The sequence below is a fragment of the Aplysia californica genome, unplaced genomic scaffold, assembly GCF_000002075.1.
Source record: "Aplysia californica isolate F4 #8 unplaced genomic scaffold, AplCal3.0 scaffold00082, whole genome shotgun sequence".
NCBI lineage: Eukaryota > Metazoa > Mollusca > Gastropoda > Aplysiida > Aplysiidae > Aplysia > Aplysia californica.
In genome coordinates, this window is record NW_004797352.1 from 1,375,358 (window position 1) to 1,402,801 (window position 27,444).

General features: G+C 39.4%; 1 protein-coding gene across 1 annotated transcript; it reads left to right on the forward strand.

The window, feature by feature from the left end:
- The first annotated feature begins 5,477 nt into the window (after positions 1-5,477).
- Positions 5,478-19,371, forward strand: LOC101851396 (uncharacterized protein C3orf38 homolog). The gene is made up of 4 exons (XM_005094467.3): positions 5,478-5,789; positions 12,383-12,549; positions 16,731-16,903; positions 18,014-19,371. The coding sequence occupies exons 2-4, from the start codon at positions 12,429-12,431 to the stop codon at positions 18,848-18,850; spliced, it is 1,131 nt and encodes a 376-aa protein (XP_005094524.1). The 5' UTR covers positions 5,478-5,789; positions 12,383-12,428; the 3' UTR covers positions 18,851-19,371.
- The last annotated feature ends 8,073 nt before the right edge of the window (positions 19,372-27,444 follow it).

Here is a 27,444-nt window from a genome sequence, read left to right on the forward strand (position 1 = left end):
TCTCTCTCTCTTTCTCTCTCTCTCTTTCTCTCTCTCTCTGCTCTTTATTTCTCTCTCACTCTCTCTCTCTCTTTCACTCTCTCACTCTCTCTCTTGCTCTCTCATTCTCTCTCCCCACTCCACCATCTTCCCCCATCTGTGCCTTGACAGTCGAAGCAGACTTTATGCTGTTGAGGTCAGAGAGGTGAGCAGAGTAAACCGGATTCCTCATTTGGACTTCTCTGTTGACATTCACCCCTTGGCGCTCAACAGTTGCGAGTGCTGTAAAACCCTACTAAAACTAAACATCCTCCCATCTTTCCCTCGCTCTCATTTATTTGTTTCTTTACCCACCCCCTCTCTCTCCTCCTTCCCTCTAAGTCAGACATGCTCTCACACATTAACACACACTTTTTCTCTCCATAGAATATTTTCTGTCTCCTCGAGGCAATTTTATATTTTGCTTTTAAGTTCGGTTTCCTCCAGAAAAAAGACATGATAAATCATCACTCCCCTGTATGTTGTTGCTATGCAAATCTTTTCCCATAATAAATTAACCAACTGACTGAACATGGAGTGTGAGCTTGTTTCATTTTTCCTAGTTATAATATGTAATACATGACAATGTTTCGTATTTGAGTGAAAGTAGACAAGAATCTTTTTCTACTTCTTTCAAGCTTCAACCGTAACTTTGCCACAATAAAAGCAGTGCTCATCGAGAATATTTGAGATTTTTATTAATGGCAAATGTTTCTTTATATTTTTTTGTCAATGAAAAGAAGAGCCAAGCTTCAAATCGGTTAACCGCATAATATTGCTCTGGAAAAGGTGCTCCCTCCCAAGTTGACTACTATGTTCACCTTCAAATGGTAAAAATCATTGTGGAACTGGTACATGTATCAGTCCAAACGATTTTGTTCCATCTTTCATCACAGATATGGTTGTAGAAGTAAAGTATAATCCACCGTACTTTCAAACATTACTGCGATCATAGCCTACTGTTTCCTGTTCCTGGTTACAAAGGGGTTTCTAACTCAAATTACCCGGGAGTGGGGGTGAAAGGGGATAGAGTCTTGGGGATCTTGAGCTGCATCAAGTATTGGAAAAAGTTTCAAGTAGGGTCGCATTTTTTTTTCTTCTTTTTCAAATTCAACTTTGAAATCACGTCTACAACATATCAGCAAACACCACCTGGAGCTGTCGCGAGGCTATGGTAACCCACTTTAAGTGGGGGTGGGGGGTGGGCGTTGTTGGGTTGTTTTGTTTTTGTTTTATTTATATTTTTAAAAATCCTCGGACAAAAGCTGTTTGTGAGAAAAACGTGGGAGGCGACACTAACATTATACTTTGATGGCGTCATGGACTGCAAAATGTTGTCCTGAAGGCCTCAGTGTTAGCTCGTAGGGCGCGAGTTAAGGCCCCCTGTAGTAACTACGACATAGCTGCAACAAACCCACTGTGACCCCCACGGTGAGCCCAGATATGGGCACTGAGCAAGGAAGTTTTGTTTGTTTGTTTGTTTGTTTTAAGAAATGTTTTGTTTTTAGTAAATGTTTTGTTTTGCTTTTTAATTTTTTGTAAGTGTTTTACGGGGCTCGCAACTGCATAATTAGATCAAGGCTCTGGTCACACTGCAAGCTGTGGCGCTGTTTACCCTCTTCTTTCTAGTCTTTTGGTATGAAACGGCGTCCCGAAGACACGTATTAATTAATGATTTATTATTCTTTTTTCTGTTCAAGTTAAATCTCTAGGGACAGTGCTACATATCAAAGGAAGACCGGCAGAGGCACAGCCTTACCTGATGCAATGAACAATGCAGTGGCAGCTGTTAGAAATAGAGCGCCTTTGAGGGAAGTCACATACCTTCACGGCATTGCTCGCACTACCCTTTAAAACAATGTGAAGAAAGCTCTTCGAGATGAAGTTGAATTGTGTCCAAACTATCGTCACAGTCCACAGTCAAGTATTCACAGTACAACAGGAGACTGAATTGGCGCAGTAATTAATGTTGAAATGTTCCAAAATATCCTGTGCATAGTTTGACAACTGCTAACTGCAGAAAACTCGCCTATGAAGTCGCTGTTGCAAATCACCTAGTATAATACCTTTCGTACCCATCTTCGTGAGATGAGGCAAAATGTGCTGGAAAGGAGTGGCAGGTGGGCTTTTTTTGGAGACATCCACAATTCAGTGCGTGCGACAACCAGAGGTTACCTCATTGGCAAGAGCCACAGCTTTCAATAAACATTTTGTGGGAACATTTTTAAACTTGCTGAGCGACCGCTGGGTGTCTGTGGAGCTCAGATACTCAATCGTGACGAAACAGGAATCACAACAGTCCACCAAAAGTCATCGTATCTCATGATACTAAGCAGTTCAACGTCAGCAGTGCATGGCGTGGTGTGTGAGTTCTCAACAAAAAATTAATACAGTTTTACTATGTAAACAGTAATCGGGGTTGTTGTCAAAGAAAGAGACAAAGGTGATGTTGGGGTTGATTTTTCCCCGAAAAAAGGGCCAAAAGAGTCCACACTTTGTAAAACCAGTAGTGGAAGATATTTCCTCAGTCCATATTGACTCCATCACAGCCATAACCCCCCCCCCCCCCCAACCCACATTCTGAATTCAGAGGCACTATTGCAAGAACCATAGAGGTGAGCATCTGTTTCTAGGTTGACTTTGGACAATTTGGTGATCTTAATTTCAGTTAAATTCCATATTTGTGCCGTTGTGAGGAATGTATTGATTTTTTGTTTAGGTTTCGGTAGCCCTGGTGGTAACAGCAAAGATACTATACCCTATGGCTGTACTATCTTTGGTAACAGTATGTCACCTGTGGCCCATTTCTCTCCACAGGGGGGGCCCACGTTCTCCCCACCCATGGCCCACTTCTCCCCACTTGTAATGTTGACTTCAGCACCCTATAAAACAATTTTCATATTATTATATATCCCTGTTACCGCTTATAACTGTTTTTTAAACGCAATAAATGTTGTTTCGATTGATATAAAGCATTTTGTCCTTTGTTTTTTCATTTTTGAGTTAATTCTTTTTTTTTCTCAAAAACTCCTCCCACCGTTGCCCACTTTTCCCCACTCCCCCCTATACTTAGTTTAAAGTTATTCTACAGTACTAGCTGGGCCCCCTTTCGATGAAAGGAATGATCTGTGCATTAACAACTGAAAGTCATTGGCTTACAATATGTACACTCTAGTACTAGTACTGTATGGAGCAATAAATCTTGAGATGCAAACAAATTTGAATGTCTTGTGAATGGAAACCTCACTTGTTTACAATGGCCATTTAGAAGTCGGACGGTCGAACTTTCCCAAGAATAGATCTAAACGAAACTAATGAAAAACTGAAAATTTAACTACAGTGACTTCAGGCTCCTCAATAAAACTGTGCACCCTTTAAATGATTCTGAACCACCATTAATTTAATCAAATTCGAAAGTTAAAGGGCTGTTCAAATACAATCTTACACTTGGAAAGGGGGTGGGGGCGGTCTTTGGCTCCTGTAAGAAAAGTGTAAGACAGTGGGGGGGGGGGGGGGGGGTATTTAACCAATGTAATATTACCCTTTTGTGAGGTGAAAAAATAAGGGAAAAAAGGGTGGCCTTAGTCAAGAAAGGCTGCATGGTGTGCAGACTGTGCAGAGGCCATAATTATAAGGAATGTGGAAAATATTTTTCAAGTATTGCAGCATTTAAGAGGCACACTAGGGCTTTTCTCAGGAAGAAAAGGGGGTGGAGGAAGAAGAGGAGGAAGAGGAGACAGATCAGGAAGAATTGGAACAGGACCTAGACGGTATAAGAACATAGAACAGGACCCATTGGAAGACAGCTCAGCAGATGGCCCTGTTTTTAAAAAATATATTTGACATAATGATGAACACTGCCTTTGTCGATGATAACTAATTTCACTTTTTGTTTTAAGTATAATGATCAGTAATAACAGATACAGCGGAATCCTGATAAAGTCAACTCCTGCTTACAGTCAACACCTCACTGTGGTCCCATTTCTTAGCTTCTTTGTTTAAGTAATTGTGTTTCTGATACATGTATACAGTCAACTGCTTGAGTGTTAATTAACCTTGCGTAAAGTAAACAATTTGGGGCTAAATCTCAAGATGAATTCATTTAAGAAGAGATACATGTATTTAGATCCTGAGCTAGTGGTGTACACATCTCCAATTACTTTGTTCACTCATTATCTCTTGTTTTTGGAGACAACTTCAGAATTACTCCCTGAAATTGAGCTAACATCTTATTTATTGTTACCAGGTACTTTGTTTTGCTTTGTAATTTTGTAGCTGTCACCTTCAATTTTCAATGGTGAGTAGTACAATGGATAAAGTCAACCTTGCTCAAAGTCAACACTTTTTTTCGGTCCTGAATTCCACTGTAATTTGTTATATTTGTAATTAAGGGGCTTTTAAAATTGACATGAGTCTCAATTTTTTCCTTATTAGTAATTAAGTTAGAAAGAGTGTATGCAATATTTTGCTTGAATGATCTACTCTGTTATTTTTTAGTAAATGTAGAACTGCATATTATTTTGTGCATACATATGATATCTGTGTAGGCCTGTGTGTTCCACCAATACTTACCAATATTAAGATTGCGCTGCACGTTTTAACGATCGTATAATTGCGTGGCAATCTTAAGATCATGGGGGCAATTTTAAGATTGCGCTGTGCGTTTTAACGATTATACAATTGTATCATTCTTGTGAGCTCTTCAGTTTCATATCTAACTTTAATTTTAATTTTAATTTTCATATTTTTGCACTTTTGAAAATATGCGTGAATGTTCCTTGATGTGAGTAAAAGAATAAAGATGGAAGTGAATTATACGATCGTTAAAATGTGCAGCGCAATCTTAAGATTGCCGCGCAATTATACGATCGTTAAAACGATCTGTAAATTGCGCGGAACATATGCATGTTCGTCATGAATATTATGTAAAGCGCATGGAACAATGATTGTAACACGAATTTGTGAGATATAAATATAAATGTCATATTATTAGTATTATAAGCGAACAATGTAATATTACTGGGTGGTTGGAGGGGGGGGGCAAATGTTAGAAAAGTGTAAGAAGGGGGGGGGGGTCAAAAACTACCAAAAAAGGTGTAAGATTATATTATTTGAACAGCCCCTAAGTGGTTCGGAAGTTTTAGGCGGCCAAAGTGACGGACTTTCACAAAAATATAATATATAGAGTAGGCCTAGAGATTGATAAGCGATAAAAATCAACTCTCTCTCTCTCTCTCTCTCTCTCTCTCTCTCTCTCTCTCTCTCTCTCTCTGTCTCTCTCTCTCTCTCTGTCTCTCTCTCTTTCTCTCTCTCTCTCTCTCTCTCTCTCTCTCTCTCTGTCATTGATTGTAATAAACATGTATTGCATTTTTTTTTAATTAAATAAAATTATGAAAATTAGACAACTTGGCGCGTCAAAAACAAAACGCCCAACCACAATCATAACGAGGGAGGTGAAAGGTCATCAGTCATCGCTAAGATGTTGACTGTGGTGACAGAACTCTGAATTACCTTCCTTGGCTAGGCCTCCAGACGTCTACCTACGCTTTTTGTTTTCTGCATGTTCTGGACACTACTGTGCTCTAATCTTGGGCCTAGTTTTGCTTGTTGGATTCTGGTGTTGGTGAAGAACTGTGAGCTGAGTGAGAAGGCAAAATGAAAGGCTTCCCTTCTCACTAACAATGAGTTCGGTAGCCTAGGGGCCTTGTCTACTTGACTACACTTGGAATTGGAACGACCCCCGCCTTTTACTTTCAGTTTTATTACTTTTAGTAAGTTGTATACTTAGCCTTAGAAGGGCTTTTAGCTTAGAGGGCCTAGTACTAGATTTCTAGATCTAGACTTTTAAAAGATAGATTTAGATCTAGATCTAGATTAGATCTAGAATCTAGGCCTTTTTATTTTTTCGTCGAAGTGTATACAGACCCGGTAACCAGGAACTAGATCTAGATCTAGATATAGATCTAATCTAGAATCTAGATCTAGATCTAGATTTAGATCTAAGTCACGAAGTATACAGACCCGGTAGGGGAACTCTTTTGTGATTTCGGAAAGTTTCAGCGCCCAGACCCGGTAGTGTGTGGGTGTGTGTGTGTGAGAGAGAGAGAGAGAGAACAGGGGAAAGTGCTATGCTAGCAAAATGTGTGACATACCCCAGTTGGCAGGAGGGAACGAGAGAAAGATAGAGTGGGAAATAGGTGGGGAGAAAGAAAGACAGAGACAAAGAAAGAAAAAGAGAATGTGAGCGATACACAGAGACAGAGGAGAGAGAGAGAGAGAGGCAGAGAAATAGAGAGGGTGACTGCTCGATTGACATTGTGACATTGTTCTTTTCTTCAAATTGTGATTCCTCCAACTCCAAAACGGAGGAAAAACGATCGTTCATCAGAAAGACATTCTGCAATCTTCATTTAGATCTAGAATCTAGATCTAGATCTAGGCTCCGCCGTAAAACCCTATATATATACTACTACTACTGGTACCCCTACTACCAATGATTTATGTCTGTCTAGATCTATATCTAGACCTAGGTCATAGATCTAGAAGAACCTGGATCTACCCTGAGCCAGAGGGCGCTGAAACTTTCCGAAATCACAAAAGAGTTTCCCTACGGGGTCTGTATACTTTGTGACTTTGTTCCCGGTTACCGGGTCTGTATACACTCCCTTTTTTCGTTGCTTATTAATCTATCTAGATCTAGAATCTAGATCTAAATCTAGATCTAGTAGATACTAGAAATACTGTAGAACATGACTATAACGGCATCCGCTACAGCGGTACTGTACCGGAATCCCCGGGGGGTTTTTTCTATCTGTACTCTCAATTACCTGTGCTGGGGTTTAGAAGGACAAGGAAAGGCCCGAACTTGGATACAGTGGGAGAGATCGAGTGAGCTCTAGCTGGGAGGAAGGGGGTTGCGGTTGGGGGCTGTAGGTGGGCTCCAAACAGGCAGTCAGTGGTGCGGCGCTGTGATTGGCCAGTCCAGTGATGAGCGAGGTGGGACATGCGGCAGAAAGAGATGGTGCGGAGAGGTGCGTTACGTGAGCCACTAAAAAAGTGATATGTGCCCTAGCTTAGACGCTCAGTTCGAGAGCGTATGTAATGCCATAGGCCTAGGCTAGGCCAAAAAGTAAAAGAAGAGGAGAGCGTGTAGTACATGATTCCTGATTCATTGAATTGCGATCGTTGATGCTCAGGCATACGCACGCATTCACTTCACCAGCTCTACAGAGGGCTATTACAGATCTACATCACGTTTGGAGTGGAACGCATCTCTCCGCACCATCTCTCTCTCAGCACCATTTTTCTCTAGGCTTACCGCCTGCCCCACCTCACTCATCCCTGGACTAGCCAATCACAATGCCGACTGCCTGTTTGGAGCCCGCCTACAGCCCCCTCCCCAAGCTAGAGCTCGCTCAATCTTTCCCGCTGTATCTGAGTTTGGAACTTTCCTTGTCCCGCTATATCCAAGCTTAAGTAATTGAGTTTACATCGGAAGAAAAACGGGGATTCCGGTAAGGTGTATCCTTTTGTCTCAACTATTATAATTTTTTCTCAAAACAGTTGAGTCTAGATTGATTAAAAAAGCTTTTCTTCACTAATAACCAGAAATCTTCCTCACACGGAAAACTGGAGTGTTCACAGCACTTCCCACTTCTCACACACATTTTGACATTATGCATATACCTACATCACTGCTCGGTGACATTTTTTTTGTGGCAAACTTTAGGGATAATCCGGGTATGGTCCCAACGATTATTATGGAGTAGGGCCTGTGGGTTTTGGCTCCACAAAGTGCTTTAAATATATTATCTAAATGATTACTTCTGGTTGCAAACAATTACTTTTCGCTGTGCATGCTGATGCGATGTTTGACAGGCAGCGAGTGATAGAAAATATCAAATCTAATAAGAAAACTTCAAATTATGGTTACCCATCCCGAAACCCCCATATTTTTATCTTGGTTACTTTCATTTGGCTGCGGTTACAAGAGGATAAAATGAAATCGCTGTTTAATTTTCTCAGATCTTTGCATATATATAGATCTAATACAGGTCTAAAAGTTGGATGACCAACAGAATCAAAAAGCCAATTCATAAAGGTCACTGCAAACTAAGGTTCCGTCACGTTTTCTTTGATGTAAACTTTAAGCAGGTTCACTCTTTCCGGACGTATGGCCGATATATCGGCGCGAGTCCCCACCCTTTTAGGATGTATCGCCGATATTGACTGTGATGGGGTGCCTCAGTATTGTTTCGTTTTAACGCGATCCGTCATTTATAATTACTTTATATTGCTATTGAAAAACTTGGAAAGGATTTTGGAAACGAAAACATCAGTTTCACTTTGTCAAAGCTTTGGTTTTGGGAAAAACTAGTGAATTAGTTCTTGCGGTCTTGCATCAACAAAACGATGTAACCAGACTCAGTATAAATTTCATAACTCAAACAAAAATTGGAATATTGCTTTCAAATAAAAAGCTGCGCTTCCAGAAATTTATGGATTATAAAATGCTCTTGGCCTGTATATGATAAGATAGCTATGCTGATTTGCTTTCACATGTTTGGTGAATGTAATTTTTTCCGTCAAAATTTATTTTTCTCATCACCCATCGCCATTTCTAACCCTTCTAATGCATACTTATGTTCAAAATTAATCCTTTTTTCATTTTGGGATGTATTCTTCATTCAATTTCCTTCAGTTTGATATATCATATGTTACGTTTTGAGTGATAGACTTATGCTTCTATGAAGTTATTTTGTACACCACCTGCATAGCCAAATCGAGCCACAAGTTAATTATGTCTAGACCCAAAAAAAACTTCGCCTGGAAAGAGTTTAAAAAACAATAAAAGGGGATTTACTGCATTCACCTAAAACATTAAAAAGTTGACACATTTTCCTCAACACCACACTCTAACGTTTGTCTAAGAAATGCGATTCAAAAGATGGGGTAAGTAATTTTCGAGACTGACATGCAGGTGTCTAGACGGCCATGGGATGAAATCTTCAAGCTTACACTGAAATGGAGGGGCAAGGTGCTGTTGCTGTCTCAAAATTAGCAATTTGTAGGCAAAGTTTCTGTAAATCATTTATTTTAGCGATCCAGTGTATGCCTCCAAAGAGCAGTTTTATATTTGGAACCAAAGAGAAAAACTTAATTATTACTGGATCAAGATTTTTCTGAAAATATATTTTTGTTTGGTTGCTAGCCTGCAGAAGTGCCATGCAAAGTTTCGTAGGGGTAGATAAAGTAATGAATGAGCTAGAATTTTTTTTACGCAGTCAGACGAAAGTGAACAAGCTGTGTTGTTAAAAACAAGTGAAATATTACCGCTCATTTTGTGTTGAAAAATAGCAGACTGCACCGCCTCTGCCTCTCTTCCACTTCCAGCTCCCCAGTCCAGGTTTGGCCCAGTTTTAATTTTTATCTATCGCCTGCTTTGCAGCGAAAGAACTGCAGACAGTGCATCTCTCACTCTCTTTCAGATAAAACATTGATACCAAGTATTAAAGTCAGTATCGATAACCCATGCAGTAATATGATCTGATACATGACAAGTGAAGTTGAAAAGAATTTCTGCTCATATTTTATAAGTCGTCTGATGAAGAACAGCATAATGATGAGGGGGAATCGTAGACAGGTATTGTGGTGACAGGAAAATGCTTTGGTTAGATGACGTCACTCTTAACTTTATTAGATACCAGTTAGAATGTGCGATCCTTCAAACAATCTTTGTAGATTATCACAAACAACTCTCATTTTTAATATATTTCAGTAAACTTACGAGTGAAAGAAATGAAGAACAGTGCAATTCACTGCTGGTCAGTAGCGATTCGCTTCAGTGCATTCTTCAAGTTTCGTTCCGCACCATTTCTTGTTTCAAATTTAGTTTTATAGTGAACACTTTTTTTACACCAAAAGTACTCAAAATATAAGCTTTCAATTTAGCAAAGTGCTGCAATTAGAAGAAAGTACAGACTTGCTTCTTAAAGTTAAAGTGCTATTGTCCCAGATCATGTGATGTAAACCTTTAAACATCCAGTGGCGGTGGATGGACCAAAATTTGGGTGGGGCTTAGGTTGCTTCCATTTCTTTACCACCAAATAACAAGCAATAAGAACAAAACAGTGGTGATTTTTCTATGCTCACGGCGAGCCACAGCATTTTGAGAACCATTCAAATGAGAAGAGTCACCTTTGCCTTCCTCCATCTCTTTGTTCTACGTTGAGTTCTTCTGGATGGTGGGCACAAAGCCATTTCACCTTCAAATTTCTCTAATTACTTTTTATCTGATTAAAAAGTTGGCTCTAAAGTGGTTTGATGTAATTAATAACTGTTAAATCTCAGCGGCACACACACAAACATGCTCACACAGCACTCCAAACATTTACCGTCTATGACCTAGATTAGGCCTGTTTGCTGAGGAAGTAGAACGCACCTAAAAAAAGGTCCAATGGGTGCATAGGTAACTGAGTCACTTTAGAAAAATGTGTCGTAAACTTTCACCCCATTGTCAGGGCTTGGAAAGCGTGAGCCCTCTGTGCAGTGTTATTTTTTCCTAGTCTTTTACCTTTTTACAAGAGGGGTTTCATAAGGAGGGGGCGTGAGAACGGGCTCGTCCCTTGCTGAGCCCTAAAGACATTTTGATTGGCTGTTAGGTTACTATAGTTGTAAGCGGTGACAACAGTGGTTGGATAAACGAGCAAGCCGCTAAGTTGATCACTCTGTGTTCATTGTGTGCGGCCACAACGGTTTCAACTGCTTATATACCGTAGTTATTTTCATTTGCTTTTTTGATAGAGTTGGGGGGTGGGGAGAGGGGCTCTAGCCCGTGAGCCCTTCACTACCCACCGCCACTGCAAACATCTATGATCTGTAGAAACCCCTTAGTTGGATTTTTTATTAGTACAGTAGTCTCCGCCTAAGATCCCACCGCTTACGATCCCTGTTCACTTAAGATCCTGTTGTGTTAGGAAAACAGAATTTTTACTATACAAAAGTCACCCCTAAGATCCGGCTCTGATGGTCTACATTCGGCTAAGATCCCGCATTTCAGATCATAATTTGCTAAACAAAAACCCGGGCGGGCACAGCCGATCAACCTAGAGTGAAAAGTTGAGATCAATAAACTGTCCGTCGCGTCAAAGATCAACCACTATCGTGAATGTGATCACATACACGTTGTATAACTCGATGAAGCGATACAATGTTTACCCCAGACGGGATCACACTAGGGTGGGAACTGACCGACGGGTTTGTTTTTCCCATGCATCGCACTCACACCTGAGCTCGCCACCTAAACTTGCATCACTCGCTGGGTGGGTAGGGCCTACACGTTCGCTCCAGGCAGGATCACATCGAACAGTGAACTCTTCCTTGACCATTGCAACAGTTGTCTCTGCTCCCGAATTTGCGAGACAGACTGAATTTTAACTGGTGGGTTCACAACGTAATGGTGTGTAACGACAAAGGCGGTTTGGAGGGGGGGGGGGACTCGGTCAGAGATGGAAAGCTATAAATTTTTGACAGGTAAAGAGGAGGGGCAACTGGATAAGCGTAGATCTTGAGACTCAGGATAATAAGTGAAAATGGCACGCCACATCCCACTATGCACCGTGATAGGTCATCAAGGTTAACCACTCTTTTGCTCGCCATACGTCATAAACCCACCAAGCGGTCACGTCAGTTCATTGTAGAGTGGAGGGAGACCATTTTACCGATTGTGAGCCTTAACATGGGTCACCATAGATTCTTCCCTGGGTTCATCGGTTAAGATCCCAGTTCGTCTAAGATCCCGCATTTCCTTGCTTCCGAGCACCGGGATCTTAGGCGGAGACTACTGTATTTATTATATAATTTCTAGGGTACAGTGAACAGGTGTTCACAAAAATATTGATCTGTTGAGACGAATTGTCAGTAAGTCGTTGTGCAAAAGCTGGGGAGTCTTATGTTTAATAATTGAGGAGATACTTGGCAATAAGTTGTGCCCATGAATTTTTGACCACACTTATAGGACCTTTCTGCAATTGAAACTCTGTGCCTCTTGCTATTCTGCCTGCTTAAGTTGTTTTGGTTCCAAGTCAGGTCTCCTCCTTCTCCCATCGTCTCTTACTGTTACTGTTAGTCTTACTTCATGTCGGGTCTCCCCCTTTGCTTCCAGAATAATTTACTGTTGGACACAGATAACAGCCTAAAAGAAGGTTTACAACGGTGTTCAAAGAATAAGTAAAAATACACTTCCTGCAGCCGTTTAACATTAACTGTGCTGCCGATTTCCAAAACACCTGCTCCTTCCTGAAAAGAAACCCCAAAAATGGTATACAAATTTTTTGACATTAAATTTTTTCCTTCAAACTTTCAGAATTTCAGGTGCAACAGATGGAAGAATTTACAGTCCTGCTTGAAAAATGTTAACAGACACAGAAAAAGCTCATTGTAAAGAAATCTTACAACTGTTAGACAGTAAAGATTTATTCTCATTATTGGAGACTGCTACAAACCGAACTATTCATGCTGGCACTTGTGCAGGTAGGTACATTTTGTTTCTCTGAAGCTGATTCAGTCTGAAGGACCTGGTATCATAAATACTTTGTTGAATCAGCTAAACTATCCCTGTCCCTCTGCCCAGAACTCATGTCAGATCTATCATTCTCCCCCCAAAACCATGTATCTCTATGTCAGAGGCTACATATCTATTATTGTGGTGGCCGAATTTTGCTATTCAAAAGGCTTTTTAATGGCTGCATCGATCGACATGTGGTTTTCGCCTAAAGTTTCTTTAAAATATTCTCCAGATCATGACGCCCTTCGTTTTTTCAGTTTTGAGACAGTTTTGCTGCAAAAAGCTAAATTAAAATTTCTTTATTTCGTAGATCGCTTTTGTAGGCTGACGCTTCTGTCTCTGTAATTTTAGAAAATCCGCCAGGTTTGTTTATTTCAAGTCGTACTTCCGTTTGATACTATTGCGCATTGTCACGCAATATTGAGCACTATTTTAAGTGTACGACCCATATAGATCTAGCCTCATGTTTTCTTTTTTTACTTGGTGCTAAATTCGACTGTGATCCTTTCGTTTGATGCCCATCATCGCTTTTTCTGGACTTCTTTGTCAAATTCTTTTTCTTGCTACTGAGAACAATCAACACGCTTCTGTCTCAATCCGTTCATCGAACGGGGGCCCAGCTAGTAATATATATGTAGTCTGAAGCAAACCTGTGTATTTTTATTTCACATTGTGTGTAACCTATTTTTATAACTATATACAGTAATAGTTCCTATTAAGGTGACATCAGCTGCTAGTGCAACTATCATGACCAGTCATTTTCAGATGTTTTACATTCCCATATTCTCCTTCTTTATGTATATGAGTTATAATGGAGAGATGTTCTACTTTGCTCTGTGTTGCTAAAATGATGTACTTCTTCTTTCTGGGCGAGAAGATGCTACAAGATTGGCTACCCTAGACTTACAAAGTTCTATCTACTCAGTACCTAGTTTTGAGAAATTTGACACAAAATTAATATTTTGATGATGACTCCAATTAAAATCTTACAATTTTGATAGAGAATACAGATATAATATTTGATTGGGTTTCTGGCCCCGTGGTCTTAATAACTCAGAACAGCCAAAAATAATAGATAGAACTTTGTATTTTCTAAGGTAACAAATTGTCAGCATAACCAAGTGACATTCAATTGGTTTAACTTTGACTTTATACTTACTTTATGCTGACTTAAGATATGTTTAGTATTTCGAAGACGGTTTACTCTTTCCTTGGTCACCTGTGTAGCAGCAGGATCCACCAAAAAAAGAGATGAAAAGAATGGCATCTGCTGCCATACACAATAGGAAATCGCAAACGACAGGATCCCTAGGTTAGCAGAGTGCTAAAATCAGAGATGCTGGACTTGGGGTCACATTCATAAAGCTGCAGCGCCGTGCCCACAAACTATAACAATTACACTTGGATTTGGAGACAGAATTGTTAACTGATCATATATATAGCTATGGTTCTCGTCCTGTGGAAGTTTGTCAGGCTGGTGCAGTTGAAATTGTATGGGGAGTTGTACTGCTACAAAAGACAACCAAATTTGCAGTTGAAGCTTAACTTCCAAATGTAAAAAGCATACAAGAGAAAGACCATTCCTTAAATCAATAATTTTCCTAGTTTTCCTGTTTTTCCCATGTGGTGAAAATGTTCCCCCCATTCTTTTATGCCATTTAGCTGCAAACTTTTTGAAACTTTAAACTGTGCACTTTGTTGATTTGTCTCCTTGTCATGATTTTTTTCCATATTGGTTTACACATACAGACACACACTCATAAGCACTCACACACACACTTTAAGTGTTGTTGGCTGTACTAACTCAGCTCCCCCTTTTCAGCTACATACAGTCAAACTTCCTTGTACCTCCAGCCCCGCTTACTTCCAGGTTTTGCCAATGTACGAAAAGAATCCCCTATATAAACACAGTATTTGCAGCTTTACACTTACACTGCCATCCGCCAACTGTCTCAGTTGTACGGTCCTTATTAAATTAGTGTAAATTTACCCCGTTGTACACCGTACACACTAGGCTATACGCTGCACACAACGCATCAACCCTGTCGTCACTTTACAATCTTTCACATACGTTTCTACGAGCTAGGCGTACGTTTAGATCAAACACTTTTCGCCAATTTGCTCCATCCCCGCCCATCCCACATCCCCACCCTTGTCTTATAGATTTCAGGCAATATGGCAAGATCTTCAGTGATGTATTGTGTCGTAAGCGAACACAACAAACAATGTGTAATGTAGACAAATATTTACAATCAAAATAAAACATAACCATAATTCAGCATCAAATTTCTCTCCGCTCGTGAACCTGACTAAATTCGATGTACTTAGTATGAAAATGCTATTATTTTTAGGCCTTGGTCAATATTTAAAAAATGAAATTACATTTTTAAGTCGCTTGGAGAAACTTTAAAGGAACCTTGCCATCTCGTATCGCCAGATGTCAGCCGAATAACTGACACGCCTCACATTTATTTAGTGAGGGAGGACTCACGCTCAAGTTCTAGTCAAAGTGACAGATCAAAGGGAGATAATTCATTAATTCATCTAGCGATTGGTAAACAAGTTCCCTTGATGTTGGGCAGTCGGTCCTTAATATATCAGAGGAAATGAAGACCTCGTTGTACAGCCAGCCCCGATGTACTGCCAACTTCATGCTCGTCCCAAGGTAGGCAGTACAACAGGGTTTGACTGTACTATATATACAAACAGGTATGAATATAACAGATTCATGCTAAGGATTTCTGAGAGGGCACTTTGAATTTGTTTAGGGTTTTTTTGTCTTTCTCTATGAGAGTGCTTTGTTGTGTATTGTAGTTTTTGACATTTGAGCATATTTACTATAAAGCCATGAGGGATGTTTAAGATCGTATTATTAAGTGTTGTTTCTGTGTGGAAATATGCCACAAAGACACTGTCAGTTTTTGGACAACATATGTTCAAGGACACCCATCAAGGTGACACCAGCTGCCAGTGCAACTATCATGACCAATCATTTTCAGATGTTTTACATTCCCATATTCTCCTTCTTTGTACAGTAGTCTCCGCCTAAGACCCCACCGCTTACGATCCCGGTTCGCTTAAGATCCCGCTGTTTTAAGAAAACAGAATTTTTACTTTACAAAAGTCACTCCTAAGATCCCGCTCTGATTCACTCTGAAGGTCTACATTCGGCTAAGATCCCGCATTTCAGATCTTAATTTGCGGAACAAAGACCCGGGCGGGCACCGCCAATAAACCGAGAGTGATAAGTTGAGATCGATAAACTGTCCGTTGCCTCAAAGATCAGCCACTATCATGAATGTGATCACATACACGTTGTAAAACTCGATGAAGCAATACAATGTTTGCCCCAGACGGGATCACACCGACGTGTGAACTGACCGACATGAGCTCTCCCCCTAAACTTACATCACTCACTGGGTGGGTAGGACCTACACGTTCGCTCCTGGTGGGATCACATCGAACTGTGAACTCTTCCATGACCATTGCAGCAGTTGTCTCTACACCCGAATTTACGAGACAGACTGAATTTTAATTGGTGTGTTCATTACGTAACGTAATGGTGTGTAACGACAAAGGCAGGGGGAGGGGAACTTGGTCAGAGAGGGAAAGCTATAAATTTTCGACTGGTAAAGGGGAGGGGCAACTGGATAAGCGTAGATCTTGAGACACATGATAGGAGAATAAGTGAAAATGGCACGCCTGTTGCCACTATGCACTGTGATAGGTCATCAATGTTAACCAGTCTTTGCCTGCCTTATGTCACAAACCCACCAAGGGGTCACGTCAGTTCATTTTAGAGTGGAGGGAGCCTTAACATGGGTCACCATAGATTCTTCCCTGGGTTCGTCGGTTAAGGTCCCGGTTCGCCTAAGATCCCGCATTTCCTTGCTCCCGAGCACCGGGATCTTAAACGAAGACTACTGTATATATATTTATATATATTATATATTTTGCTCTGTGTTGCTAATATAAAATACTTCTTCCCTTCTGGGCGAAAAGATACAACAAGATGCTTCCCACCACCGTTCCTTTATTATGTATTCCAAAAAACTGCTATACAAGTTTGTAATTTTCATGTTATGTTCTTCTCAACGATGCTATTATATCTAACAGTAACTGAAGGCTTTTTGTTTTTCATTTTCAGAAGCTATTGAAGCTATTGTAGCTTTTACTGACTCAGCAGAAATTTTTTTGAAAAGGAAGAAGATAAACAAAGATCTTCTGCTTCGCTACACTCACAGAAAAAAGTTACCATTTTCCTCAAGCTGGTCAAAGGAACAGGTCATAAGTAATCTTCTCAGTCACTGGGAGAAAGAAGTAAGTGAAGTGGGTTTTCTTTTTTTGTTTTAGTAGAGGTTTTACGGCGCTCGCAACTGCATAAGGTCATATGTGTTGCTTTTTTATGTTTCAAGACACATGTATGTATTATGAAAGATATTATATTCATCATGAAGTGTTTCATATGAACCTCTCTTCAAGTGTAAACAGCTGTCTCATAAGTTAGTTGTGTATGACTCAAGCTACTCCTACTAGATTAGCGGAATTTGTTTTTAGCTGTAGAGTTTTAATTCATGATATTATTAACAATACTGCAGCCTTCTACCACATCTAGTGCTCCTGTAGAGTGAAAGCCTTAAGCCTTGTTGGGACAATATGCTGTTATTCATTCTCTCTCTCTCTCTCTCTCTCTCTCTCTCTCTCTCTCTCTCTCTCTCTCTCTCTCTCTCTCTCACACTCTCTCTCTCACTCTCTCTCTCTCTCTCTCTCTCTCTCTCTCTCTCTCTCTCTCTCTCTCTCTTCTTCTTCTTCTTCTCCCTCCCTCACTCCCCCCTCTCTCTCCCTCTCACCCTCCCTCTCCCTCTCCCTTCCCCTCCCCCCTTTCTCTCTCTCAACTGCATCCACCAGGGGCAGAAGTGCTTACATACCGTCACACAGACATATATATATACACATATGTTCTAAGTAAACCTACTGGCTGATATCATCTCTCTATGGATTTATGGATAAGTTCTGACAAACAAGTGATTTTTGAACAGTTGAGAAGCTTGCTTCTTTTGTGTGCTTTGTCTTTTCTTTGAAATGACAATTTAAAAAATCTTTACCTGCAGTACATAATTTTCTCATGGTTTTTCTCACTTTTAGACTTATTTTAAGATTATCTAATAGCTACTGTTGGTGTGTAAATTTACTTGCTTTTTAAAAAAAAAATAATTCTAAATTTATTTATTTTTAATGAATTTGAGCAGTAGCTGGTTGTTCATAAATTTATAAGGTAAGCAAATTATAAAAATACAAGTCAGTCTTGAACAGCCATCTCTAGCAATTCTCTTCATTCATAACAACTCCTGTGTTTTTGCCAACTTTCAAAGCAAAGAGGGTTTAACTATGTGTTGGTGTTTATGAGTTTCTGCTTTGTCTCTTCCATAGGCAGCATCCAACAACAAGAAGAACTCCCCTGTGACATCGCGATGCTCTCGTCCAGAGAAATCAGGTTATCAAGCAACAAAATCGTCTGCTCGTCCCAGCAATGATTCTCATCAGAAAGCCACTTTTAGTGTGGTCCTGAGTGTGTCATCAGCTTCCTCGAATATACACAGCAATATCAGGCAGGCAGACTCTGAATCTCCACAAAGGTCTTGTCTGATAGTGCCTAAGACTCTAGTTCAAAATCATATTGTTAATGTAAATGTGAATTATATCAGTCCCTCCAACGGCAGTGGTGCTGCCACTGCAGCAGCTCATGATGGGGAATGTGCCACGGCTGTCAAGTTTGTGACTTGGTTCTATAATATGTTAAATTCTTTGAATCCATCATTTCATTTGGTGCCTCAAGATTTTGGACCACAACATTTCTGGGATAACGCAGAGCTGCATCTTCACATGGCTAGATTTGCAACTTCCCAGACAGAAGACCATGCCGGGTGTGAGAGTGTAGCTAAGAGGCTCGCTGCATTCACAAACACTGACATGTTATTGTTTCATCCCAATTTAAGTGGAGATGGTGTCCAGATCAAATCTGATCCTCATGGTCTAAAGCTTATTCTAGCCTGTGGATCTTTGCACAGAAGTAACAGTTGCATCGGCATCTTTGTACAAAGTTTTGGCATTGTGAAAGATCCAAGATTGCCTGATGCATGGAAGGTGAAAGTCTCTTATCTTAAGATGCAAGAAGGCTCAATGCAAAATTTGCCAAAGCTGCAGGACACGGAGGATTGTGCAGCAATAGAGGGTTTGACAGTGAAAGCCCTTGAAGGTGCTCTTTAGATTATTTTTGAGGGGGGATTGAATCATTTGAGAAAATGTTGCAGTGTCAGAAGTTGTTTGACTTATATTTTTTTTTTCCTGTGTGTCTATAGAACTATCCCATGATGCAGCAAGTAACTGTAGAATGCAAAGTAAAACTAAAGTGTGTTTCCTAACTACAACAGTCCACTTAAACTTAAACCAGACATGGTTAATACAAAAAGAGGAGTAAACGGAAAGAAAACAAATTCCCCAATTTTTATCATTCTATATATGACCAACCTCTCTAAATTGAAAACACGGCTAAACCGAAGAAAATCCAACAGTCCTGCAGTTTCTGGTTTTAGTGGACTCCATTGCAGTTGACCACTTTGTCTTGAAAGACACGGAATGTGTCAAAGGACTTGACGTCATAGTGATAAGATGAATGTAATGTCACTTGTGAAGTAGATGTGCTGCTGTCCAATGTACTAATAATAATAATAGATAGCATTTGTATAGCGCATATCCCTGCTCAACAGCAGGCTCTATGCGCTTTACACTATATTATTACCCCAGCAGACCATAGAACACTCCGAAACATTCTCAGCTTCCCGGGAAGCATACAGTGCAAGCAGCCGATTAAGCGTTCAAACACTAACAAACTGACAAGATCTTTCGCTGTCTATAGCCGGGTACCCATTCCCACCTGGGTGAAGTGAGGAAAATTCGTGTAAAGTGCCTTTCCCAAGGACACGACGTCGGGCCCCTGACGGGATTCGAACCCACGACCTTACGGTTGCGAGTCCGAGAGCCTACTGCGTGTAAGAGATATCATAGGCTAATAGGTTGCAATGCAAAAGTAGCAAGCTTATTGGGGATCATTACACACGTTAGATTTCTGAGAAGGAAAGGGAAACAAGTGTGGTTTCTGGAAGAGCCCATTTTGTACTACCTGTAGTAAAAAAAACTAATAATACTAGTATCACCATTTTTACCGCACTCTGGAGATTGAGTAATTAAATTTTGTTTGAAAAATCACAAACTTTCCATTTACTCACTACTAGAGATTGAGTAATTAATTTTGTTTGAAAAATCACAAATTTCATTTTACTCGCTACTAGTTCTTAATATGGAAGTCGTTTATCAAGAAACGAGTGTTATTGACAAGCCATGAAATTTGTCGAGAAGGGGTTTGCAATCCAGCACCTTCATTGTAATTCATATCCTCAAGCAGTTTTGTCTTTTATCTCACCTGTTTCCCCCCTCTGCCAACTGGATTAGGGGAAAAGCTAGACAGGGCCACAACGAAATACAGCGATTTATCTGTTTACTCTTATATTATTAATATTGCAGAATTTGACTCTACAATCATTTCGCGAGATTAACTGCAGGTTGCATTTTCGACTTGGAGATGACATAGCAAGTAAAAAAAAAAAAGTAGGTGTTTTTATGACTCCATTGACACAATATCATTTTGGAGGTGGGCTTCCGACCCTGCCTGTCAGGGCCTACCCAAGCTGAGAGAGGTACATCCCAGCAGAAAGAACGAGATACTGGACTAAAAATTGTCTCCCCACTTGTTATTTGAACTCGGGTCTCCTGTGTGCACCAGGACAGTGCTTAACCACTATATACCACAGAGGCCGGTCATATTACCTGGTCAAATTGGTCGCTTTTAAAGCACAAGGGGACAATCCCGAAAAATGCTGTTTTGAAAAAATTGAAGGTTAAGTTTTTTTTATCCTTGTTCAGTTTCTTTAAAAGACAAGGGGGAGAATTTCCTCTATATAACCAAACAAATACACACCAGTGAAACCAAACTTCTTCTATAGCGATAGGTAGGGCAATGCCCACTTTTGGTGTAGGTCAAGATTTCTGGAAACCCCCAAAATCTGGGTTAGCTCGCTTGTCCTTAAGAATAAAAGTGACCAATTGTTATTAGAAGTAGAAGGCTGTTTTGTCTTTCGGGGTATCAAATTTTGGTTGTTTTATTTTTATTTATTATTTTTTTAATTAAATTTTTTTAAATCAATTTTTTTTGGGGGGGGGTATTGAACTGCTGTTCCAACTCAATGAACCGGAACAACTGTTTTAACTCAGTGAACCCTAACCCTACTGAAAATATACTGGTTTTCTTCATCGCTGACAGTGTAGAACATCCTAACTGTATTGGTACAGGATTCCTGAGTATATTGTGACATCAAACAAGTTTTTGTTTTGGACAAACTTGACTTGCCCTTTTCTAGCAAAAGATCTTATGAAAGGTTGCAAACACTTCTTAACATAGAGAAAGGGTTTAAAAAATAATTCTGTGAGCAATGAAATTCCAACACATGTCTTAGATTCACCGTTTCACAATGAATATGAGTATGAGTAAACGCAGTGCATGATTCAGGACCAACATTGTTTTTAATGTTGTCCTGTCTTTTAAAACAGTCTCTTTGGCTACTTTTTGTACATTAGCTTTCATGTGAAGTTTTAAAAATATCTGCCACCGCCAAATGTTATTGTTTTCTTCATGTTGGACTCTGCTTCTTTATTATATCTATACATCATGTACATATAAAATATCAAAATCTGTTTCATGTATGGAATTAAAATTTGCAGGTGTGGCAAAAGCACTGACTGTAATGACCTTTTTTCAGTTTCTTGTGGGTTGTTTGTGTTTTTTTGTGACTTGATATTTTAAAAATAATTTTTTTGAAAACTCCAAAAAGCCAAAGGGACAGGCAGCCATTGTCATTGAGTGAGTTGGACTGCCTTTCACTTTTTTTGGGGGGGTTTGAGTAAAGAGAAACACATTGACACAGTAATGATCGTTTAGTGTTGGAAAAAAAGTAAGACAGACAGATAGTAACAACAGAGGGAAAGTAAAGAAGTAAGACCTACCACAGTCACCCTCCAACCACCCTCAGCCTCTCTCTCTCACACTTTTGAAAAAAATAGCATAGCAAGCTATGGTACTACTATGGCTGAGAGACTCTTTTTCCATACTTCAGTTTCACTCTTCAGTGTATGCCTCATAGGTTGTATAAAGTGTGTCTCTGACCTCAGACGTTTGGAAGGCTCCACTGCCAGGTCCTTCTAATTTTTTACTGTCCTTCTAGTGTTCTTGTCAGTCTGTTAGTCTTGCATTGTTCCTAACATATAATTTCCAGATGAATAATGGTGTCACAGTCAAGGTGTCTACGACATAAAACTCTACAAGGAAATGAGAGGTTGGTTTTCAGACAACATGGAACAGTGTACTTCAACATGTTTCTACTACTGTTTGCTCCTTCTTTCGTGTCAAACGTCTATCGTCTTTATTTCTCCTCCTCCTTCTTTTTGCTTGTTACTCTCTTGTGACTCCTCTAATGTTCGGTACTTATATGACCTAACTGTGTTACAAGTGCCATAAAATTTGTACTCAAAAACATGAGGTTCCCTAAATAGATCAGGCTCACTTCATTGCAGTTAGTGTTCTATATAAAATTTAACAACTTGCACATACACAAAGATCAAATGAAGTAACGGTGCTCCGTTAGCTCAGTTGTACTATGCCCTAGACTACGGAGTGGATGTCCCTGGCTGGAATCTACTCTGGGCGTTGTTGAACTTGGATTGTTTTGTGGAATTTTCAAGGCTCTGAAGCCCGCCATTCACTACACAGTTCCCGATCTCAAACGATCGAATCCGTGAGCGATCTCATTTGTGCTCACACACTACACAGGCCAGCAGATTATCAAAATGGTCATTTACAATCGCAGTGTATGTGGTGCACTCACATACGCACAACAAGACAGAACTTTAGAAAAATACATGTCTCACATGCTGAAACAACCCGCTCCGTAAACAATCTCTCTCTCTCTTTTATCTTTCTCTCTCTTTTTATCTCTCACTACACATCTACTCTCTATGTTTTATTTGTATTTGTAGCACCAAAGATAGTAAATAACAAGATGGGCCACTCAGCCAAAAAAGTGTCCGCAGGAAGTATGCTCTTTGCTTCAGATGGCGCTGCAGTCTGTTTTGAAGCTCTCTTTCGTTTTTCCAGAATAAGAATATGAATAGCACCTCCTTGCGTGCGCAGATTGACTGCTGTTCATCAGCAGTTCGGGTACATTCAGTGCGGAGTTTTAGGGGGTTTTTTATTTTAATGACCTCTCGCCTTTCATTCTAAAGTCAAATTAAACTAAGAAAACCATCACCCTTTCCTCCGGAAGAGGTTTTTTGTCAGCGTAACCATTTTAAAAAAGCGTTCTTCCGAAATGTATCCAAAAACATGCTAGTTTCACTTTGATTTTGTAAATCTCAAGTAGGGTAACTCTGTTCGAAAAGAGTGCGCTTTTGTGAAGAGGGCGCCACCAAATTTTGAGGACTTTTTTTTTAATTGGCTCAAAGAGAGAAGTGGCCCATCTTGTTATGTACTATCTTTGGTAGCACTGAGGGTTCAGTAACGTCATTGCAGTTGGTACAAATTAATTTCTATATCTGTCTGTTTTTGCAGGGTTGTGTCAGATTTTGTGTTGTTCAGATTAACATACAATGGAAACCATATATAACAGGCCCGGTAATAAGAGGGATCCGGTAATAACAGGGATTTTTTAAATCCCCGTTTTTTCCTTCTCTTTGTCTCTATTAAAAGTTATCGGCAATAACAGGACCTCATCGGAGCTCAATCGGTTATTATAACTTATAGCAGGGACAAAGGCTTGTTAACAATGTGTAAAAAGAGAAAGAGTAACGCAGTAATGGAGCAAGCCACGCCACTGCAAGCACACGCAACGAGTGAAGCGAGAGAGGGCTGAAAAAAATGGTGAAATGGTATGAGTTTAACGCCCCTATCAACACTATTATGAGAAGGCTGAGGTGTGCTGTAGACTTCGATCTAGCCCTAAGCCTAGCTACACACACGCGTGATGTGTCATGCGCAGGCCTGCCACATGACCAAAACCGCTGTTCATGGGTACTTGTGGCAAGGGAAACTACCCATGAATAATAAATACAGCTGTATTAGTCCACAAAAGCTTACTTCCCTTGCATTTCTGATTTAACAGGGATCTGATATAACTTCTCTGGTCCCACCATCCCTGTTATATCAAGTTTCTACTGTATTGTGGTCTGCTTGTCAAAAATTCCAGGACCCATGCGATATAATGATAACAATTGACTCAATTGTTTTTAAATGACAATACGCTGTTGTATTGTATTGAATACTGAGGAAAAATCAACAAAAAATACCCTTGTATACGTTGATTTTTCTTCAGCATTCAATACAATTCAACCGCATACTGTCTTTGAAAAAAAACCTAGCTGGCCCACACAAAGAATAATTTATTAACATTACTACATCAAACGTTTGATAGCAGTGTTTCGTATCAAATCCCACTAGAATTTGACATTGCAGATGAAGATTCTGAAGATTTGCAAAATTTTGACTTTGGCACCTTTTTATTTTTAGCGTCGAGTACTCTGATCTCCAATCCGACAGATAATTTTCACGCTCGTTCTGAATTCAAGTGATCTCACGGTTTGTTGAGATTTTTAACTGAGCAATCCAGATTTTGGTCTTGAGATCATCTTGAGATCGTGTTCTGTCGGTCTTGAGACCATCTCAAGATGGGCGCACCCTTTTAACTGGGTAGTGATTGGCGGGCTTTACTCTTATTCTTACCAAAAACCGTCCAACGGTAAATTCAGAGGTCCTATCTCCTGATAGGGGCATTAAAACCTGTACACTTAGTACTTGCTTACAAAAAGTAACAAACATAACCATGACAGATTCTCTTCAAGATAAGACCGACCAGAGAGACCTCTCCTCCCAGTTCATCAGGTTAAAAAAATCAACAGTATAATGTGCTCTGTTACCAACCAGTAAAATTTTACTTTAAAAAACCAACACAAAGAGTAAGCGTAGGGTTAGACTGCCTACTTATTTAATTATAAATTCAAAATCATCCACCATGGCGCAAGCAATACAATATTGACCTAGATCATGCTCATGAAAGGTAACTTTTATAGTCTTTGGCATCATTAGCTCATATACAACATACATGATATATTGTATCACTTGGAATATACTGACTTTACTTTTAATTTTTTTTTTGCATCAGTCACTTGTATTTCACCCGTATTATATATATATATAATTTATAGTTGTCACACTTTAAAATAAAATTTGGAGTTGAAGAAATACCACATCTCATAAAGGAATGCAACCCAATCACATAAAATCTTGCACAATCATAGCACACTTACATAGAACAGATTGTCAATAACAGTTTCTTTAACAGATCAACAGAAATTTCACGATGAACTTATTCTAATTGTTCAAGTACTACAAGCAGCATTTTCATTTTTTTTTTTTGTAGAGGTTTTACGGCGCTCACAACTGCATAAGGTCATATGAGCGCCAGAAGATTAGAGGTGTTACAAGAGAGTAACAAACATAAAAAAGGAGGGGAGATAAGGACGATAGATGTTTGATAGGAAAGAAGAAGCAAACCACACCAGAGCACCCGCCAACCACCCACCAGCATTTTCAGCCGTTCATTTTTAAATGCAAAATGTCAGAGGAACATCTTTTCTACAATAGGTAACAAGACTTGATGGCAAATGATGGGGAAAAAAAAGCCCTCGAAATAATCTGAAAAAGCAGCAACAGCAGTTAATTGACATTATTGTCCAACTCTTGGGACACAGAATCTCCAACTCCCAGATACACAGCACCTGAGTTTTGCCAACCTTGCAAAAAGCAAAGAACACAACATTTTTTTATCACAACAGGCTAGTCCTGTGGACATTACCATTAGCTGCAGTGACAGAAGACGAAATATAATGTTTTGTGAATGTAACAACTTTGTACTTACATTACCGACTGAACGACAACATGTAAGTAACTAATGAAAAGATGCTGCCTTTTCACATATTTTTGTTATGGATTGCTAAGTAAGATTAAGATAGTAATGTTGACCTACTATAAAGTCTTATTGAACTCAATTGTCAAATGGCTCCTATCTAAATGAGTTGGGTTTTCTTTTTTGGGGGGTTCCTTTGATGAGAACAGGACTACAAATAAGATGCATCATGGCACTACATGTATGATAACTATGATTTATTAAGATTTCAAAATTAATAGTCTCGAAATGAGAACAAGAAGTAGAAGAGGAAGAACAGTCTCTACGTATCTTTCTCTTACACAACTGAAGAAACAGAAGAAAGCACAACACAATAAGCACTACTTTATCATTTTTAGGTAAATTAATGATTCAACATTTTCTACTTGACGAATCAATTGTTTACTTAGACTGTAACAGAACAAAAGTATGACAATTTAAAGCATTACATTACGTACATGCTTTTTTTATATGATGTATAAATTGATTGAATAAATCAGTTGAGCAAGTGAGGCAGATTGTAAAATCTTTCTACCTTTTTAATTCTTAGCAGCATCTTTTGCCCTGAGTCAGCTCTTTACTTGAAATTCATTTCGTTAGGAAGAAGATTTTAGACCATAAATGATTCAAATCTGGTCTTTATTATACCAAATAGAGATCTAAAGCACTGATGTGAAAACCACATAGGGTATGGATTTTGGATAACAAGTTGTATGCGTAATGAAAACAAACACATGGCACAAGTTCACAAAACAAATGATCAAATACAATCAGATTGTCTGAAAAAACTGTTAACGTGCATCATAGCATTGTAAAGGTCATTATAAAGATACCCATTTAAAAAGAACCCTCATATTCATATTACTCATAATTTTTTTTACGAATTAACATGAACACACCCTCCACAAGAACATCATGTAAAGCATAAGTGTGGCACACTTCAGTGGACAAAATACAGCCCATTTCATTGCTGTTGTTGTCTATACCGTTTTAAATTAATAAAGCAGCATATCCATTTCTTCTGTAAGCACCCACAGTACAAATGAAATGAAAATCAAACGTAATTCACTTAATGTTAATCAAATGAGGATTCTTACTGCAAACGTTTGTTTTATAGACCAGCCAAATCTATTTTACGTTTAATTCAGTTTAAAAGTGAGTGCTGATTCTTTTATACAAGTACACAAGGAATTATCTACACATATGGATAACATCGACTCGGAATACTTTTTCCTTTGCGTCTAACCTAATATTGTAATAAGGTGGTAACAAAAATCATGCTATAACTAGTCACTTTTAAGGACAAGCGGGCTAACCAGATTTCGGGAGTTTCCAAAAATCTTGACCTGCACCAAAAGCAGGCATTACCCTACCTATAGGAGAAGTTTGGTTTCATTGGTGTGTATATTTATCTGGTTATACAGAAAACCCTCGTCTTTTAAAGAAACTGAACAAGGGGCAAAAACTTTACCTTCGATTTTCTCAAAACAGTATTTTTCGGGATAGCCCCCTTGTGCTTAAAAGCGACCAACTCTGACTCTGACCAACAGTATTTCAGTACTTCTTTTTGTCAGTTTGTCAGCAGCCTCCTCTTCGAAATGACAGCACCAAACAAATGGATGGGAAAGGCTAACAATGACATGGGTCAGAGAAAGTTGTTTTCCCCCCAAAAAAGCTAAAACATGTTGTTTTAACACGAGACCAAACAATTTTTTGACAACAAATAAACAAACAAAATTTCAGACGCAAAAGGCA

What these genes read in the sequence shown, in the direction of transcription:
- LOC101851396 (XM_005094467.3), top strand. Translation starts at nt 12,429, where the DNA reads ATGTTAACAGACACAGAAAAAGCTCATTGTAAAGAAATCTTACAACTG. An exon ending in TCATGCTGGCACTTGTGCAG is followed by an intron (nt 12,550 to 16,730) that starts GTAGGTACATTT and finishes TTTCATTTTCAG; the next exon opens with AAGCTATTGAAGCTATTGTA. An exon ending in TCAGTCACTGGGAGAAAGAA is followed by an intron (nt 16,904 to 18,013) that starts GTAAGTGAAGTG and finishes TCTCTTCCATAG; the next exon opens with GCAGCATCCAACAACAAGAA.